A 19,425-nucleotide genomic window follows, 5' to 3' on the forward strand; every position below is an offset into this window, starting at 1 on the left:
TTCTCTCCCCCAATCCACCCAGCAGGAGCCAAGATGAGTCAGGCCCTATGTACAGTATTGAGCAGTCGGAGGAGCTGAGTGAGTCCTCCAGAAAGAAATTCGACAAAGACCTGAAGCCAGGAGCTCTCAAACCAGATATTACGGAGTCTCTGTCCCAGTATGAGCTCAGCGCCTACCCAAGTAAGTGCTGAATCACTTTGCTTTCTCCCTCTCTATGCAAGTTTAGTTTTGGATATCAATATTTCTCTGTATTTTAGTAGAAGACGATGCTGGTGGCCCCATTTCTAATGCAGACAGTTATCAGGAAGCATTGTCCAAAAAGCAAAGACATCCACAGGAAGATGACAGGAGGAGGAAGGATCAAGGAGTTTCTGTCAGTTAGAACCATCTGTTCCCCAAACAAATGACAAAGGCAAGTTTTTTATTGTGTAATATCTGCATTACAGGTGCCTGTAAAGAGCAGGCCAGTTGCATCTAAGATACCGCCTCGTTTTGCCAAGAAGCAGGGAGGCATGGGCATCGATCAACCAGAGGATTCTCTTTCATCTAATAACTTGGGAACGGAAATCTGGGAGACAAACAGCTCAGGTAATTGAGAGGCAGAGTGCAGTTATGGAAGCAGCTTTTGAATAACAATTACAAACAAATAAATGTTCAATTAGATTATTATTTCCCAGCTCTTTCAGTGCAGTCTTCAGGGGGAGACTCGTGGACTAAACAGGTGTCTTATGCCGGCAGTGAACCAAACTCTGAGGTACCACAAGACACTTGTTGATGAAAATATTTCTCATTGTTATTCACTAATGTTAAGCCTCTTCTCTTATTGTCCAAGGACTCTGATGCTGGCCCCGAACAGACTAAAGAGCAGCACAAACCAGGGCCCATTGGAAATGAGCGCTCCCTAAAGCACCGCAAGGGCTCCGAGGTCGTGGATCGCCTGGAAGTTGGCCCCATCACCCCAGTCAACGGCGTGGACCTCCACGTGGATACTGTGCTCCCCGTGCCCCCAATAGAGTTTGGCGTCAGCGCCAAAGACTCTGATTTTAACCTGCCGTCAGGTTCCACCCCAGTGCCTGTGTCCAATCCTGTCAACAAGCTGCAAGATCACCTCACCACCAATGTGAGTGATACCTGTGATGATCATATCTTTGGAATCAGTCATTGACCAATATTTTTATGAGTATTACAATTTTCCGCTCATGAGTAATTTTTTTTCTCCTCTTGCAGACTATTCCCATGCTCCGTTCAAATCATCTGCAACCCGGCATCAACCTCAACCCTATGTCCTTTCCAAGCGCTGACCTCACTCTTAAGGTATCGCAATTGATACTTCAAGGAGAACTGCATTTTTGGGGGAATTCAAAATCCCTATATAGGACAAGAACAAGGAGTATTCTATTGCGTCCATAAAAACTCCCAAAAAAACACCAGAAACAGCCAACAATACTCCATTTACATCTTGTGACCTAAATATTAACCAAGTATTAGCAATATTGTAATTAGCGCTTACACTGAGGAACTACTTTTAGCGGCGTTGTAATCACAGAAAGCTTACTAGCTTATACAGCTTTTGACATATTGAGCTTGTGAGCTGCTGCATCGCCTCTGAGTTTGGTAAAAGTTTATGCGCATTTATAAGTCATGTGTCTTACTTATATAGTATAAGGTTGTTGTGTCCAAAAACCGGAGAAGTTGGTCAACTTTGGCATTCAACTTAGACCTGGAGATCGCAAGAAAGACAAAAAGACGCTTGTTTAGGTTTTATTTTATTTTTTGTTTTGTTTAGCACTTAGCAATAGTGCTACTAGTTGGATCTGCTTATTTCAGATTAAGATTAAAGTACCAATGATTGTCACACACACACTAGATGTGGTGAAATTTGTCCTCTGCATTTGACCCATCCCCTTGGGGAGCAGTGGGCAGCAGCGGCGCCGCGCCCGGGAATCATTTTGGTGATTTAAACCCCAACTCCAACCCGTGTTGCTGAGTGCCAAGCAGGGAGGTTATGGGTCCCATTTTTATAGACTTTGGTATGACTCGGCTGGGATTTGAACTCCAACCTACCGATCACTCAGATTCTAAAACTTGTAGCTCATCTTCCGTATATTTAGGCTCATAAATATAAAGCCCTGGATCATCATTTGTCCCACAGTAATTAAATTAAATTAATTAATTAAATTAAATTAAAGTACCAATGATGATCATTCTCTCTCATAAAGTCTGCTATGATTAGTTGTTCTTGGAAGGAAAAGGGAACGTTGTGATACTTCTGTAAAATTAATACCGTATTTTTCGGAGTATAAGTCGCACCTGCCGAAAATGCATAATAAAGAAGGAAAAAAACATATATAAGTCAGACTGGAGCCCGGACAAACTATGAAAAAAACTGCGACTTATAGTCCGAAAAATACGGTATGCTGATGTATTTTTAAAATTACCTAAAAAGGTAAATATTACGTTATAATGAATGTGCCTGCTGCTACAATACATATATACTTACAGCATGTACAGTATATAAAACAATGAAGGTTTTTTAGAGCGTGAGAGTGTAATAGACACAATGACATGATGACTCCCATTACCTCTGTTATCTGACTTTTGCTAACGTTTATTTTTGAGTTAGAATCGATTTAAAAAAAACAAAAATAATAATTAAATTATTTTTTTTAAATTAAATTTGTGTGTGTGCTGGTCTTATGTAGGGATAGTGAATGATAGACTAAATTCCAAAAAAGTGCAGTTCCCCTTTATTACAACCTCATTAGATTGGAGGAAATACCATGCACTGGCCAAATTGTGTGTTTTTTATTTTTTTATTTTTACCAAATATTTCAACTATTATGTTTTTTCAGATGGAATCGGCACGTAAAGCGTGGGAGAACTCTCAGTCCCTTCCTGAGCAGGGCTCTCCAGGGACAGGTGTCTCAGGAGCTCCGCCTCCATGCAGCATTGGCTCATCCAGCGGCGTCAGCTACAGCTCTTTTGGAGGGGTTTCCATGCCTCCGATGCCTGTGGCGTCCGTAGCACCTTCCATGTCCATGCAAGGTACAACTAACTGTGTGGTATAAAGGTTCCATATTATCGTATTTTTCAACAATTCTAAATGAGGATGCGACAAATTTAGTCGCATATGCGCCTGAAAATAGACAGTGCGACTTAAAAAGAATTTAATAAAAAAATGTCAACCCTTCCATCGCATTTTGCTCCTCAAAAAAATAAATCCAAGTTTGATAAAATACAGTAAAATTTTCGTCCATCTGTATAGCATGTTTGAAATAAATGTAAACCACAATAACCATTGAAACTGTGATTGACCGGAAGTGTTGATCACTCATGCCAAACAGCAACATTTTTGTTTCATCTGAACTTTCCTCCAGAAGGTCTTATCTTTGTCCATGTGATGTCAGATGAAACAAAAATTGAGCTGTTTGGCCACAATACACAGCAATATGTTTGAAAGACAAAAGGTGAGGCCTTTAATCCCAGAAACATCATCCCTACCGTCAAGCATGGTGGTGGTGGTAGTATGCTCTGGGCCTGTTTTGCTGCCAATGGAACTGGTGCTTTACAGAGAGTAAATTGGAAAATAAAAGAGGATTGCCTCCAAATTCTTCAGGACAACCTAAAATCATCAGCCTGGAGGTTGGGGTTTGGGCGCAATTGGGTGTTCCAACAGGACTATGACCCCAAACACACGTCAAAAGTGTTAAAGGAATGGCTAAATCAGGCTAGAATTAAGGTTTTAGAATGGCCTTCCCAAAGTCCTGACTTAAACGTGTGGACAATGCTGAAGAAACAAGTCCATGTCAGAAAACCAACAAATTTAGCTGAACTGCACCAGTTTTGTCAAGAGAAGTGGTCAAAAATTCAACCAGAAGCTTGTGGATTGCTACCAAAAGCCCCCTATTGCAGTGAAACTTGCCAAGGGACATGTAACCAAATATTAACATTGTTGTATGTATACTTTTGACCCAGCAGATTTGGTCACATTTTCAGTAGACCCATAATAAATTCATAAAAGAACCAAACTTCATAAATGTTTTTTGTGACCAACAAGTATGTGCTCCAATCTCTCTATCACAAAAAAATAAGAGTTGTAAAAATGATTGGAAACTAAAGACATTATGTTATGATAAATGATAAATGGGTTATACTTGTATAGCGCTTTTCTACCTTCAAGGTACTCAAAGCGCTTTGACAGTATTTCCACATTTACCCATTCACACACACATTCACACACTGATGGCGGGAGCTGCCATGCAAGGCGCTAACCAGCAGCCATCAGAGGCAAAGGGTGAAGTGTCTTGCCCAAGGACACAACGGACGTGACTAGGAAGGTAGAAGGTGGGAATTGAACCCCAGTAACCAGCAACACTCCGATTGCTGGCACAGCCACTCTATCAACTTCGCCACGCCATCCCATGTTCTTTACAAGTGTATGTAAACTTTTGACCACTACTGTATATACACATTTGTAGATAGATAGATAGATAGTACTTTATTGATTCCTTCAGGAGAGTTCCCTCAGGAAAATTAAAATTCCAGCAGCAGTGTACAGAATTGAGATCGAATTTAAAAAGTAAATAATGGGGGTATAAATGGAAACAAAATAGAAAAATATTACAATAGAATGAAAACAAAAAGCATCAATGAGAATAAAAATATAACAGTAAAATAAGAATATAACAAGAGAAACTAGGCATTAGTGACCATGTTATGAAAAAGTATTACACTGTTATTGTTTTGCATCCCCTGTCATTCTAGTACCCCCCGTCCCCCCCAGAGAGGAGTTGTACAGTCTAATGGCGTGTGGGACAAAAGAGTTTTTTAGTCTATTAGTCCTGCACTTGGGATGAATGTGTGTGTGTGTATATATATATATATTGCACACACACACATATATATATATATATATATATATATATATATATATATATATATATATATATATATATATATATATATATATATATATATATATACATACACACATATATACACATTTGTGTGTGTATATATGTGTGTACATATATAAACATGTGTACATGTGTGTATATATATGTATAAAAAGGGACAAGTGGTAGAAAATGGATGGATGGATGTGTATATGAAAAGTGTATGTATGTGTATATGAAATGTGCATATATATATATATATATATATATATATATATATATATATATATATATATATATATATATATATATAATGTATGTATGTAGGTGTGTGTGTGTGTGTACATGTGTGTATATATATAAATGTGTATATGTATATATATGTGGGTGCATATGAATGTGTATATATGTATGTGTGTGTGTGTACATGTGTATATATAAATATATGTACATGTGTGTATATATAAATGTGTACATGTGTATATATATAAATGTGTATATGTATATATATGTGTGTGCATATGAATGTGTATATATGTATGTGTATATGTTTACATATGTGTGTGTGTATATATATGAGATATATATATGTATGACGAAACGTTCGTCAAGTGAAACAGATTTCCCCATAAACAATGTAAACATGAATAATTGGTCCTAGCTTCGACAAAATTCCCTATTTTATGTTTTAAAATGTACACTTTATCGCTTGTCCTCTCCTCCGTTCTTGTTTGGCCGCATTAGTTCTGCATTTCAGAGCCAACTCAATTACATTATTTACATAAAATAATAATCGGTACTGGCACATTTTTTCCAACGATTTACAATGGTCCACGTTCCAATTGTGATGCATGGAAGAGTCGATAATTTTTCCCAACTCTGTTTAATACTGACTAATGTGTTTTTCTACAGGAAGTCATATCCCCCCATTATATCTGGATGGTCATGTCTTTCCCAGCCAGCCACGTCTGGTTCCACCTACAATGACTCAGCAGCAGAGCTACCAACAAGTATGTACACTCACACAGCCACAGCATTGTGTGTATTTTGTCAGAATTGTATGTTTCATTTGTGAACCCTTTTCAGGCAGCGCAGCAGATTCCCATTTCTTTGCACACGTCTCTTCAGGCTCAGGCTCAGTTGGGTCTAAGAGGAGGTCTGCCAGTGTCCCAGTCCCAAGACATGTTCAATTCTATTCCCCCGTTCAGGTACAGAGCAGTACTTCATGTAGTTTGTGTTGTGTGAGTGTCTTTGTCGTCTGACTTATTATCGCCCTCCAGGTCGCAGGTTTACATGCACCCCAACCTTTCTCAGCCCAGCCCCATGGTGCTGTCGGGCGGAGGTCCTCTGAAGGGGCCATATTCCCCATTCCCCGGCTTGCAGCCCTCAGACATAGTCAAGTCCACGTCGGGCTCGCACTATCAGCCGATGAACGGCAGCCAGCAGCTGGTGTATGACAACCAGTTGAACCAGGGGCCCAGCATGGGTTCCTCCCAGTTGATGGATTCTCAACTCATCCAGGTCAGCGCACCTGCTGAGAGCTTTTCGGTGTAACGGTTAACCTCAGGCTGATTATCTCAACGCCCGTGTGGTTCCTCTCATCAGGTGACCATGCCTTTACCTGGCTCTCAGCTGCGCTACGGCTCGGCTCAGCAGCATCTCATCCTCCCTCAGTCCATCCAGCTGCAGCAAGGCCAGAATCTGTCAGGAGGGCCACGCCGAATGATGCCGCCCGGCTCGCAGCCGCAAGTCATGCCCGGTAGCCGGGAGGTAAGTCCCCTCTGAGTGACTGCATGGCACGGCTGGATTAAGTTTGACTTGCTGTTTTCCTTTTTGTTCATTAGAGCTCACAGATGGAAATGAAGGCTTTCCAGTTCTCTGAAAAGCTCAGTCATTCGATGTCTGGAGGGTCTTACAGGTCAGTGCAAGTCACCTATCTTCATCAATAAATGTTTGATGCAGGACTTAATTGGCTCTGTTCATCAGGCCTGGATCTGCTAGCCCAAGTGGCAAGCCATCTGGTCACGGGGGCCCGGTTGGACCTTTGCCCCCTCATTATACACAACAGGTACCCTTTTGCTTTAGTCAAAAAACGCCCTTTCCCTAGAATTATTACATATTTTTAACTGAACTATTTATGTTTCTCCCCTACAACCCGACCACCCAACCCGCCCCACCCACAACCATCAGGTCCAAGCCGCTCAGGGCAACATGGTGATGCACATGCGACCCCCCACCGGCCCCTTCCCCAGCCCCATCCAGAGACCAGTCATGCAGGTCAACAAGCCTGTCATCATCCGCTCCCCCCCTTACTCCAATCCCGGTCGCGAAATCCCCCACCACCGTACCCCTCCCTCGGCCCCCGAGGCCCTCGTCAAAGGGCCCGAGGATGGCATGAAGGTGAGCCACCCCATGTAAACATAGGTAATTTCATTTCTTTTTCTCAATATGTTTTGATTGCTTGTGTAAATGTGATGTATATGGTCTGTAGGCTGTTTAAAGTAATAGCTGGGATTATGTGCGCGGGAACACTGATGTTGGAGATTGTTTGCATTTTTGGGAAATAATAGGTATAAAATGAAGGCGTTTCCATGGTAACACGGTGTTCATCATAAAACTTAAGTATATGTAAATACAAATGAAACTCAAAAACTTAAGAATATTGTGCAAAAGTTAATTAATGTCAACAATTTAACTTCAAATGTGATATAAACTTTTTATAAGGAAACTGAGATATGTCAAGCCTGTATTTGTTATAATTTTGATGGTCATGGCTTATACAGTTTAACAAAACCCTACATTTTCTGAGTTTCTATTTTAGGTCTTCATAAGCTTGAACCATAATCATCAAAATTATATATTGAAATATCTTGAGTTGTATGTCATTTTTAGTTTAACCTTGTAGATCTAATTGCTGGAATAAACAAACTTTTGCACAATATATATATTTTTTTAGTTTCACTTGTACATGTAAAGTTTGAGGTATCCAATCCACATGTTTGTGTTTTGAAACAAATAGAACAATAACTGGAACTAGTCCGTTCCACTGTCCAACTACCACCATGATACAACTTTAATTACTGTCATTTAGTGTAAAAAAAAGTCATGTTTTGAAATGCTGGGGTTTTTATTGTATGCAATGCAGCAGCTTGAGAAAAAAAGAAAAAAACTTTTTAAGTTGTTAAATAGTAAAAAGTAATGTTTTAACATTTGTGTTATTCAAGTGTAAATAAGTAAATAATAACTTACTTGGTGATTATCTACAATTAAATTGGCATTATAGTCTTATGTAACAGTATACACAGTCATATATGAAGCTCAAAAAACACTGAAAAATACTTCAATTATACTACAATTTTACTAAAATCTGATTTTGTAATCACCTCATACTGTTTACTCTTCACTGTCAAAATATTAATTATTGCCTCTAAACTTAACTTGGCAAGTTGAAAAACAACTTTATTTTTGTCCAGCTGCAGCACATTGCACTGATAACCACTGCCCTACAGAATTGTTGGATTTGCTGTATTTATTTTAGGGATTCATGCTCCATTAGTAATCCCCCGCCCCTTTTTTTTTTTTCAATTGGCACAGAATAAAAGCCTGCGAGACGTGCGCAAAGCAGTATGCGAGGGCAAGATGCTTTCCGGGGGGATCATGACCAGCAATCTCCAGGAGCCCCTCTCCTCTTCCACAGGTCACGCCAAGCCAGCACGCACTGGAGCCATCACACCCCAGGCGGTCAAGTTGGAGGAGGGCAAGGCGTAGTAAAAACAATGGACCTAAACAACAAATATCAAAATATATATGTACAAAAAAATCACCACCCAGCCTACAAACACACAACAAAAGCTCCTTGCACAAGGTCAGAGCCTTAAGAGACCATCTGAAGCAGAAGGCAGGGCACCTGGACTCTTCTTTATTTCACATACAAGACATATACATATATATATATAAATAAATGAATTCATAACACCATTTTAAACAGATCTCCTCTAAGGTCCTCTTTATTTATTTCTATGTTAAATCCTTTCTTGCCAAACTGTAATAACTCATAATAAAAATAATAATGGACTTGAGCCTTTACAAATAGGCTTGTTTGGACTTTTTTTTTTTTTTTTTAAATAAATTCAAATACAGATGTGTTTGTCGGTGAATGTTCTTGTCACCACAAATTTTATTATAGCAGGAACAAAGAAAATCTGATTAAAGAACATGATTGCATGTCAAGTGTCCCTTCTGGGGGGAAAAACGACTTTTACACTCTTGGCGATTTGTTTGGTTTTATTTACCCCTCCGCACAAATAAATCATGTTTCTTCTATGTGAGAGGAATGTGTGCATGTGGGCACTTTTACTTTTTTTCTCCCCTCCAGAACATGTTTTGTACCTCATCATCAGCTCTTGATGTGAATGAAATGTTGGCTTGTAGGTCAATTTTGTTTGAAGGCTCCCCACAATTCCAATGACCATTTCTTTCTGCAGCTCCTATGTGGTCTCTGAGGTGGCACGAGCAATAAATGCAACAAACCAGGGTCCAAATATCTGAACGAGAGACAAACGGGGAGCAGTTTGCATTGCGTAATTCAACCTTTTTTTGCTTTTGTGTGTGTGAGAGCACAGTTACAGTGAACCCACGAGTGACTTTCATGGTGTTTTGAAAATGTGAAAACCGTTGGAATCACCTGTTCATTATTATTCTGCTTTGGTTTTATAACAAGACACAACAAGGCTGGTTAATTGAACAAGTATGCTTTACTGTACTGCAACGCTCCATGACACTACTACATACAAAACATGATCTTGGGACATCTTCTCTGAATGAACTTGCTTTTTTTCACTTTTTCTGCAAAACCCCCAACTTAACGCTTTATCCATGCAAACTGTTGCCCTCTTTTTTTAAGATGCATATTTAATTTTTGTCACAAAAAAATGGACCAGCGCTTTCTAAGGCTGATCCCAGCATTTTATTTATCCTTCCTTGATAACCTTTTGGTCATTACTTGCCCTTGTTTAAAAACAAAAAAAGAGCTTATTGAAAGAAAAGAAATAAAGCGGTTGTGATTTCTTAAATGTTGATTCTGTATTCTCAATTTTCTTCATTAACTTTTTCAATCGGTTAAAACTTTACCACCATTTTGCTTTTCAATGCCGTTTCTGCTACCTTCACAGTTAAGCTTGCTGTATATTTTTTCAGCAAATCTTTGTTTAATAAATGTGTATTTGTACAATTATTTCATGTATATCCAATATGATTTCGTTGAGTGTACAAACTTTTGTCCATCAATGGCCGCATAAAAACAATCAAGGATTCAGGGGACAACGTCGGATATTTTTTTTCAACGAAATAAAATTAAAAAAATCGATTGTCTTTAAATTGTGCCTTTTTCTCTCAAGTATGTCTAATTTTATTTCTACACCAATTTTCTCATACTATAGTTTGAGGATATGTGATCAAAATGTCTTTTTTTTTAAATGTAATACGAAAGGGACACAAATAGGAAATATATTTTTTTATTTTATTTAATATATTTTTTAATTTATTTGTTTTATTTTGCTCTCTTCAATGTAATAATTTACTAATGTGTTTTTATTTTTTTCTAAATGAATTTTTAAACGCACCTCCATTTTTCTACTCTTACTGTACAATTCCGAACATTTTTCGGAGCAGAAAAAACTTGTCCGGACAAAGACCACCGATTCGTTTGTGAATACAAAGACACGTCGTGGAGTTTTGCGCTGCATTTTGAATAATAAAGGTAAGCTTTTGTTGTTTAAACTTTTATCAGTTGGTGTTTTAGCCAAGTGCTAAAAACAATGTAATGTCGACACTAGCAAGAATGCTAACCGTAACATTTGTATATGATTACTACTTTACGTTAAACCACAATAACGTCACTAAACTCACGGTGTTTATTAGTTTTCACGAACTCTGTGCTATTTGCTAAAAGTGGAGCTAAAAAATAGAAAACTTAGGAAATGGCCACATATGGAAAACAATGCTATGAGGAGGACTCCACATATATGTCACAAATTGCTACAAAAACGACATTTTTAGTAAGCGTTATCACCTGACGTCACTAATACACCTCAAACGCTATTAGTTGCCTTGTTTAATAAACGCAGGCGTTTGCTTAAAAGAAAACGTAAGCACATCGACAACTCTGATTTCCGAGGGACCTCAAAAGCAACGTCTGTGTTTCTACTCCTGCATCCACGAATATCATATTGCATAGTTTACTTTGACCGTCAGAAAAAATAAGAAGTTATGCATGAGTATGGTTTGCAGTGGTGTGTAACTATAGTGGTGTTTCAACATTGGTGTTATTTACATGGTGAACCCCAGTGTGTGTTTCCAATAGTAAAGGTGTGTTGCTGTAGGATGGCGAAGAGAGTGGCCATGCGGCGCGATGAAGGCCTGATGATGATGCAGGAGCTTGACGACCGCCTCAAGGAACAGATTGACCGGCTGGAGCATGTCCGCTTGGCAGCCATTGAACTCAAGGACAACCTGGCTTTGGTGAGTGAGCCTCTCTCATACAGCATATGGCAGTGTTTCCTCAACCTTTTCTGAGCCGAGGCACATTTTTTTCATTGAAAAAATCCCACCAGCAGAAATCATTGAACACTTCAACTCAGCAGCTGATATTGACGATTAAAAAGTCGTTCTTGCAATTGTTGGATATGAATTCAAACCATACCCAACCATGCATCTCTATAGCTCAGGGGTGTCCAAAGTGTGGCCCGGGGGCCATTTGCAGCCCGCAGCTAATTGTTTACCGGCCCGCCACACATTCTGGAAATACTATTGTTGGAAAATAAAAAAGAACATTAAAAAAAGTGGAATGAGGTGTAATCTAACTAGAAAAAGTTGCAATGTTGACACAAAAGCTGCCATGCAGGCTGTTTTTTTTCTTTTGTCTTTCTTAATTTTTCTTTTTTTGCCATTGCTCAAAAAAAAAATAATGACAAAAAATCCATGTTATAATGAATTATTTTCAGGGCTCCAATTACTTCAAATATTTCACTTTAAAATGTTTTATGTGGTAAATATTGCATATATTGTGTAGTAGCCAGTGTTGGGACTAACGCGTTACTAAGTAAACCGTTACTGTAACACCGTTAGTTTCGGCGGTAACTAGTAATCTAACGCGTTATTTTTTTATATACAGTAACTCAGTTACCGTTACTGCATGATGCGTTACTGCGTTATTTTACGTTATTTTTATGTAGTATCGGCTAGAAACTGAAGATCTGAGTGTGTTTTATTGGAGCGCTCCGGTGGAAAAGAAGAGGCGTGCTTTCCCCCACCCACAGAAAGCACGCCTCCCCGCAGGGGAGACGTTCCTCCAGAGCCGTACTTCGGGTCTAACAACCTTCACTTTACCCGGAAGAGGGTCTTTACAGCTGAGGGTGAATGACGAGCCCGGCGGTTTGTTGCAACTTTGTGACTTTATTGGACGCAGCCATCCAGCAAGCTAGAGCACCTACACGCAGGGGCGCCGAAAAGAGGGGGTAAAAGAAACAGATTCTAGGGGCCCATGATGGAGGGGGGCCCAGAGAGGCCCCTAATGATGATAAAATTATAATACAGAAAAAATAATGACACTAAGTTATTAACTAACATATAATCACACATGCTTTATTTTCCATGTCCTGGTAACAATACCTTTATTTGTTTTGGAAGCATCAACACCTGCAGGGCCCTACCTTCCCCCCCTCTATTTACATAAAATGGTTCAGTCCGACTGGATCAGCTGCAGGTAGAGCACAGGCGATTTGTCACAGACAGCGCCACAGCGGGCAAAGCGGAGGAGACAGCAGTATGCCTCAAAAATCAGGCAGCCAAAAAAGAAAGGAAAATAAAATAAGAGAGGAGTTGAAGGGTCGACAATATGTCACCCAATATTTCCAAAAAAAGGTGGGTTTGTTAGTTGTGGTGGAAAGTTATGCATATTAACTTTGTCCCTGTCTGTGGTAATACGCTAGCTCACTTTTCTCACCATGTTAGCTCAAGAAAACTCTGGATTTTTACATTTTACTGCTATATTAGTTAAATAATCAATCCAGTCAAACATTTATCAAGCTGTTCTTGTTCAATAATGTCATGGAAGAGTTTATTTCCAATTTAAGAATCAGTGGTGCAGCAAATAAATGACTCAAAATGAATTCCATTGTATTCAGAGTGCTCAGTTCTTCCCCTACTGTACATGTCAACTGTGATGCTGTTCTTCTTTCAAAAATATGGTAATGATAGTCAAAAATACCATTAAAATGCATAATTGTATGTAAAATAGCATCAAAAAATGTTGCCGCTGTGTTGGGGGCCCTGTAAAGATTCTTTCCATGGGGCCCAAAATCCCTAGTGGCGCCCCTGCCTACACGCACTCACTGTCGCCGCTCCCTCACCTCTCTCGCCCACTCACTCACTGACGTCACTCACCTCTCATGCTGTCATATCTTAAGGGGCCACACACACACACACACACACACACACACACATACGCTACTCTCATAACAACTAACAAGACATCATGGCGAAGCCAGAAGTCGAGTTTTTTAACATGGAGACATTCTCAATACTTTTCTTTTGTCGAGCACAAAGAAAATAACATTTTAGTTAAATGTAAGTTGTGTCTTGGATCAAAGATCCTATCTACTTAGAGTTAAAGTTAAAGTGCCATTATGTTGCAGCTATTTGAAATAGTTTTGTCAATTTTTTCTGGCCTGAAATAAATTGGCCCTTTGAAACATATCTTTGTCTTTGTGTGTTGTATGTAGACCACATTGCTTTCTGAGTTCAGTGATGCAAATGCATGTCAAGTTGATCAACACATTGTATTATTCTCCAGTGCAATAACAGTACTGAAATGAAGGCTAAAAGGGCATTAATGGGAGCCTTAAAAAAAGGGGTGGAGGGGAAGTAACTAAATAGTTACTTTTCACAGTAACGCATTACTTTTTGGTGTAAGTAACTGAGTTACTTTTGAAATAAAGTAACTAGTAATTGTAACTAGTTACTGGTTTTCAGTAACTAACCCAACACTGGTAGTAGCTATATAAAAACATCAAAGTTTTCTTTGACAAAAGCGCATAAAACAAACAAAATAATAGTTCCAGCATAAAATCGACAGATATATCTGAAGTTGATCTCGTAACTTAAGTGTTGAAAGTAAAAGAAAAACCTAATAAAAGATTCAACTCTACAACAGCTGTGTGAAATCAGTCCTCATGTACGGCTCAGAATGCTGGCGAGTGGTTAAAGGAGACATGAATAAAATCAGTGCCTTCCACAATGGGAGCCTTAGAAAAATCTGCCGAATCTTCTGGCACAACAAAATAACAAAAAAGGAGCTGTACACCAAAACAGGATGCAGAGATGTGGTCCGTGAAATAAAACTTAGGCGACTCAGATGGCTAGGCCATGTTCTAAGAATGGACAACGAGAGGATACCAAAGGCAGCGTTAAGATGGACACCACCGGGAAAACGTAAGCCAGGGCGGCCAAAGAACACCTGGCGAAGAACAGTTGAAGGGGAGCTGAAAGAGATGAAGCTTACATGGGGCGAGGTACAGAGACTAGCACAGCAGCGAGATGAATGGCGTCGAGTCGTCGAAGCCTTATCTCCCAACCGGGAAGAAGAGGATTAAGTAAATTAAGTAAGTTATGAGTGGGGCACCTTTTGGATCCCAAATATATTTAGTGATTTTTTATTTATCTTTTCACTGTGATTACTCAAAAATATGAAATAATTAAAATCAGTGGTGTCCGCTGGGAGCGACGCCGCCATCAGCATAAGGTGCGTGGAGCGCGCAGCTGTGGACAGTGCAATCACCCTCTCGGACCGTATAAAAGGGTGAGAGACGTGAACATCAAGGGAGGAGACGGAGAAAGACGGTGGACGGGAGGAAACCATCCTCTGCTGCCTCGCAAACGACGGCGACGTGCTGCTGAAAAGCAGACGGCGGACGGGAGGAAACCATTCGTGTGCTCACGTGAGAAAAAAGGCAGCAGCTGAAAATCACGCAAAAGACTGAAATAATAAAGAAGTCTAAACCGTCTCACGACAATGTCTTCCCTGGATGGTTCTGAGAACCCGCACTACAGTTAGGACTGTCACACTAGTAAATAGATACAATTTAAAAAATAGAGGCAGCTCACTGGTAAGTGCTGCTATTTGAGCTATTTTTAGAACAGGCCAGCGGGCGACTCATCTGGTCCTTACGGGCGACCTGGTGCCCGCGGGCACCGCGTTGGTGACTCCTGCTTTATATCAACTTGAAGTTGATATAGAGATTTACTGTAAGCGTTAAATAATTTAAAAAAAATAATAATCTGACTTATTTTTAACATTTTAATGACTGAGACCCTCGCCATGAAGAAAACAATAACATGCGGGAGTCGTATTACCGGAAATGCAGTGTTTGTGATTGATAAAACTTTCGGCGAATCAAAATTTAGGAAATTGTACCGGAATGTTCATTACTTTGAAGTCGACCAAAAAAAAACGCAATAAACAAGTACGGGAATTTGACAATGCAAATATAAACAAAACAACACCGGCGGAAAGCGATAATCGATAATAAAAACAAGTAAACCGTAGTTTTGACCCGGAGAAGGAGAAGGTAAAAAAAAAAATCTGCGCCCCAGGAACGTGGGTCTTCCGGAAATGCGCGACCATTCTGATTTCAATGCGTAAAAAGACACAAAAAGTGCGTTAATGCCAACAGTGGATATGTTTGTCATCATGAAGTGACAGTCATGTGTCGTTTTCACCTGCAGGGCGACAACGAGATCTCTCAGTCGCTCAGTGATCATCTGGAGTGGTTGAATCATTTGTCAGAACGTGTGGAGAGTCTTCACATGAACACTGCTGTTTTCGTGCAGGTAAGCACTCGAACAAAATTGTGTTAAAACTTTTAATGTAATCAATCTAACTTACTTTAAGCCTGACTTGTTGACGAACTACAATCGAAACAGCCTCATTTTACACGATCTGTGCTTGGCATATAGATAGAGCCAATGACTCACCCACTACACCAATACATCATCCCACTACCATCAGGGCGCAGGTACAGAACTATCAAATTCCAGAGGGCCCGCCTCGGGAAAAACCTTATCCCTGCAGCTATAGCCGCCCTAAACAGCAGGCCCGGCCGACCTGTCTGACAAGCCTGTAAATGTGTTGGTCATGTATGATGTCTTTTTGTTATTTTTGTTCGTGATGTGTAATGTCTATTGTTTAAATGTACGGCAGTGAAAATGAATTTCCCCAACGGGGACCAATAAATCAAAATCAAAATCAAGCAATAGATGGGTTGCAATCACGTGACCTCGAGGCACATCCGGGCACTTCTGGGTTTCAGGCGACGCTCTAAGCCCCATTAGGCTACTGTTTATTTACCGTAATCAGTGCAGATTTACGCTTATTTTGAAGGGTTTAGAGGCAAATATAAAAGCGATCATGAAAAAATATTTAAAATAGGATGGAGCGGATTTTCACTCCACTCCATTCACTAACAGACCAACAAAGTGCTTGACTGGCTAACTTATTGGCCTACTGACCAAATCAGCGACCAACTATTTGATTGGATCACTGACTAAGTAACTATCAAATCTGATTTAGCAACTCACCAACCGACTAAGTCATTAACAAATTGATCAATTGGCCTGCTAACTAACTAACTGATTAACTACCCCACTTGTCAGCTAACTTACTTATTGACCACCTGACTTTCTAATTCGTTGAACAACTTACAAACTGACTGACTAGCTGGTTGACAGACTGAGGAACGAACAAACTAACAGGCTGATCAAACTATAGCCTCTGACCTGGCACAGTTAGTGCCTGGTGTAGTTAACCACCATAAGACATGTTCTGTAGGTGTTGATAGATTGTGTCTACTTTTGTATGGTGTTTGACTTCTTGTTTCCTTCCAGATGAATCCAAAGCCTCGAGCCTGGTCAGGGAAGCAGGGCTCCAAACATGGCTACAGCTGGGGGCGTGTCCATGCGGCTGATGATATCCAGTCTGAGCTGGGATGGTCGCCCATGCGCACCCGGAGAGACAGTGACGCTGCCTCTGAGATGTCTTGTAACTGGTGACCCCCATGGTGAAGGATTAAGGGACTACACCACCAAGGGGATATAACTCAATATTACATCTCATGCCTCATTCCCCTCACTGTTATTACTAACTATGTTTTACGTATGCTGTCGTCGTCATTACATGTGCGGATAGGGCCACTAAACCACCAACTAACTGGCAGAAAAACTCATTGACAGAGAAAGTGATTGTTAAACGAACCAACTAACAAACACTTGACTAATTAACTAATCGGTTAAGTGACAAACAACCTAAATCATTGATCAACTGATTAACTAACTCATTGGCTAACAGACAAACTAACAAGGGGACTGACACAAGTCACCAATTGATTGACTAAGTGTTCAACAAACTAATGGCTTAAGTGACAGAAAAAATGTCTATCTTGTTAACTAACTGTCCAACCAACTATTTTTCTGACTAATTAACTAACTCACAAACCAAATGTTTGACTAAGTGACCAACAGTTAGGTTAACTTTCTAACTAACCGACTGACCATTGGGCTAACTAATGAATTAACTGATTGACCAAGTGACCTACTAAAAATTGGATAACTGACCAATTAACACATTTTTTGACTGACGGTTTACCTAACTGACCAACCAACTATTTGGCTAACAAATAACCTAACTAACCAAATTAACAATTACCAAATAACAAACTTTGACTAAGTGGCCAATACATGGGCTGCCTGGTTAACTAACTAACTAACTAACCAACAAACTATTTTCCTAACTGATGAACTGACCAAATGAACAAATAACACATTTGATAACAGACCAACTAAAAAAACTGACTAGGTGGCCAACAAATTGTTAAAATTATTAACTAACAGACCAACCAACTATTTGGCTTACTGATGAACTAACTGGCCAAACCACACCAACTAACTAACTGATTAACCAAATGACCAACTAACAAATGGGCTAACTGATTAACCAACTGACGCTAACACATTGATTGACCAATTGACCGACTAACACAGTGGATAACTGACCAACTAACAAACTGTTTGAATAAGTTAACAACTAACTAATTAGCGGAGGAACTAACTAACTAATTCTGACCAACTGTATATGCTTTTTAAGAACAATAGTACCTCCTTGTTAAAACCAATAAAACAAAATCTGATTTGTGTTATTTTGTTACTGCAGTAAATAGAAGATATGAATTGGTGAATGTTATTGCCAAAACATGATTCACAGTTCTAGCAATTGTATCATCTATGTAGACCCCAAAAGGGACAAGCGGTAGAAAATGGATGGATGTTGATTAGGTGTAACTACAGCAATGATTTTCAACCTTTTTTTAACCAAGACAATTTTTTTCATTGAAAAAATCCAGGGGGACACTATCCCATCCTCGTCGCCATTGTTGTGTGCCAACAATTTTACTTTTTAGCAATCTAAGCTTAAATAATACACCAAAAGAAAGCTTATTGTCTTTTTCCGCCTTTTATTCCCGCCCTTACTTTTTTTCACTTCCATGTGTCCAACACATGTCATCATTTCCTGTGTCCCCCGCCCTTAAGTTCCCCTTACAATGGTTCCGGTATTGTCCTGTGACCCGAGTAACCAATACATGACACCACCAGCAGAAAATGTTAAAAACGAAACTCAATAGCCTATATTGACAATATAAAGTCGTTCTCATCAAATACCTGGCGCAATTGTTTGATATGACTTCAAATCATAACCATCATTAATACAGATGTCCGATAATATCTGACTGCCGATAATATCGGCCGATAAATGCTTTAAAATGTAATTTGGGAAATTATCGGTATTGGTTTCAAAATTATCAGTATCGGTTTCAAAAAGTAAAATGTATGACTTTTTAAAACGCCGCTGTGTACACGGACGTAGGGAGAAGCACAGTGCGCCAGTAAACCTTAAAGGCACGGCCTTTGCGTGCCGGCCCAGTCACATAATATCTACGGCTTTTCACACACAAGTGAATGCAAGGCATACTTGGTCAACAGCCATACAGGTCACACTGAGGGTAGCCGTATAAACAACTTTAACACTGTTACAAATATGCGCCACACTGTGAACCCACACCAAACAAGAATGACAAACACATTTCGGGAGAACATCCGCACCGTAACACAGCATAAACACAACAGAACAAATACCCAGAACCCCTTGCAGCACTAACTCTTCCGGGACTCTACAATATACACCCCCCCGCTACCTCCTACCCCCCGCCCCCACCTCAACCCCGCCCACCTCAACCTCCTCGAGAGAGCATGTCCCAAATTCCAAGCTGCTGTTTTGAGGCATGAAAAAAATAATGCACTTTGTGACTTCAATAATAAATATGGCAGTGCCATGTTGGCATTTTTTTCCATAACTTGAGTTGATTTATTTTGGAAAACCTTGTTACATTGTTTAATGCATCCAGCGGGGCATCACAACAAAATT

General features: G+C 39.7%; 1 protein-coding gene across 8 annotated transcripts in view; it reads left to right on the top strand.

The window, feature by feature from the left end:
• The window catches only part of prrc2b (proline-rich coiled-coil 2B), a 46,146-nt gene extending 37,131 nt beyond the window's left edge, over positions 1-9,015 (top strand). For 3 of the 8 annotated variants that reach the window (XM_062031066.1, XM_062031073.1, XM_062031067.1), the window contains 15 exons: positions 23-180; positions 258-373; positions 447-588; positions 663-754; positions 833-1,120; positions 1,228-1,314; positions 2,853-3,045; positions 5,808-5,905; positions 5,982-6,103; positions 6,176-6,416; positions 6,501-6,665; positions 6,740-6,813; positions 6,882-6,963; positions 7,086-7,295; positions 8,490-9,015. In XM_062031066.1, the coding sequence (XP_061887050.1) occupies positions 23-180; positions 258-373; positions 447-588; positions 663-754; positions 833-1,120; positions 1,228-1,314; positions 2,853-3,045; positions 5,808-5,905; positions 5,982-6,103; positions 6,176-6,416; positions 6,501-6,665; positions 6,740-6,813; positions 6,882-6,963; positions 7,086-7,295; positions 8,490-8,663 (2,242 nt within the window). In that variant the 3' untranslated portion in view covers positions 8,664-9,015. The remainder of the gene's footprint in view (positions 1-22; positions 181-257; positions 374-446; positions 589-662; positions 755-832; positions 1,121-1,227; positions 1,315-2,852; positions 3,046-5,807; positions 5,906-5,981; positions 6,104-6,175; positions 6,417-6,500; positions 6,666-6,739; positions 6,814-6,881; positions 6,964-7,085; positions 7,296-8,489) is intronic. The other 5 variants (XM_062031071.1, XM_062031072.1, XM_062031068.1 and 2 more) reach the window with 3 other exon arrangements.
• The last annotated feature ends 10,410 nt before the right edge of the window (positions 9,016-19,425 follow it).

Source organism: Entelurus aequoreus, linkage group LG21 (genome assembly GCF_033978785.1).
Source record: "Entelurus aequoreus isolate RoL-2023_Sb linkage group LG21, RoL_Eaeq_v1.1, whole genome shotgun sequence".
In the NCBI taxonomy this organism is placed as follows: domain Eukaryota; kingdom Metazoa; phylum Chordata; class Actinopteri; order Syngnathiformes; family Syngnathidae; genus Entelurus; species Entelurus aequoreus.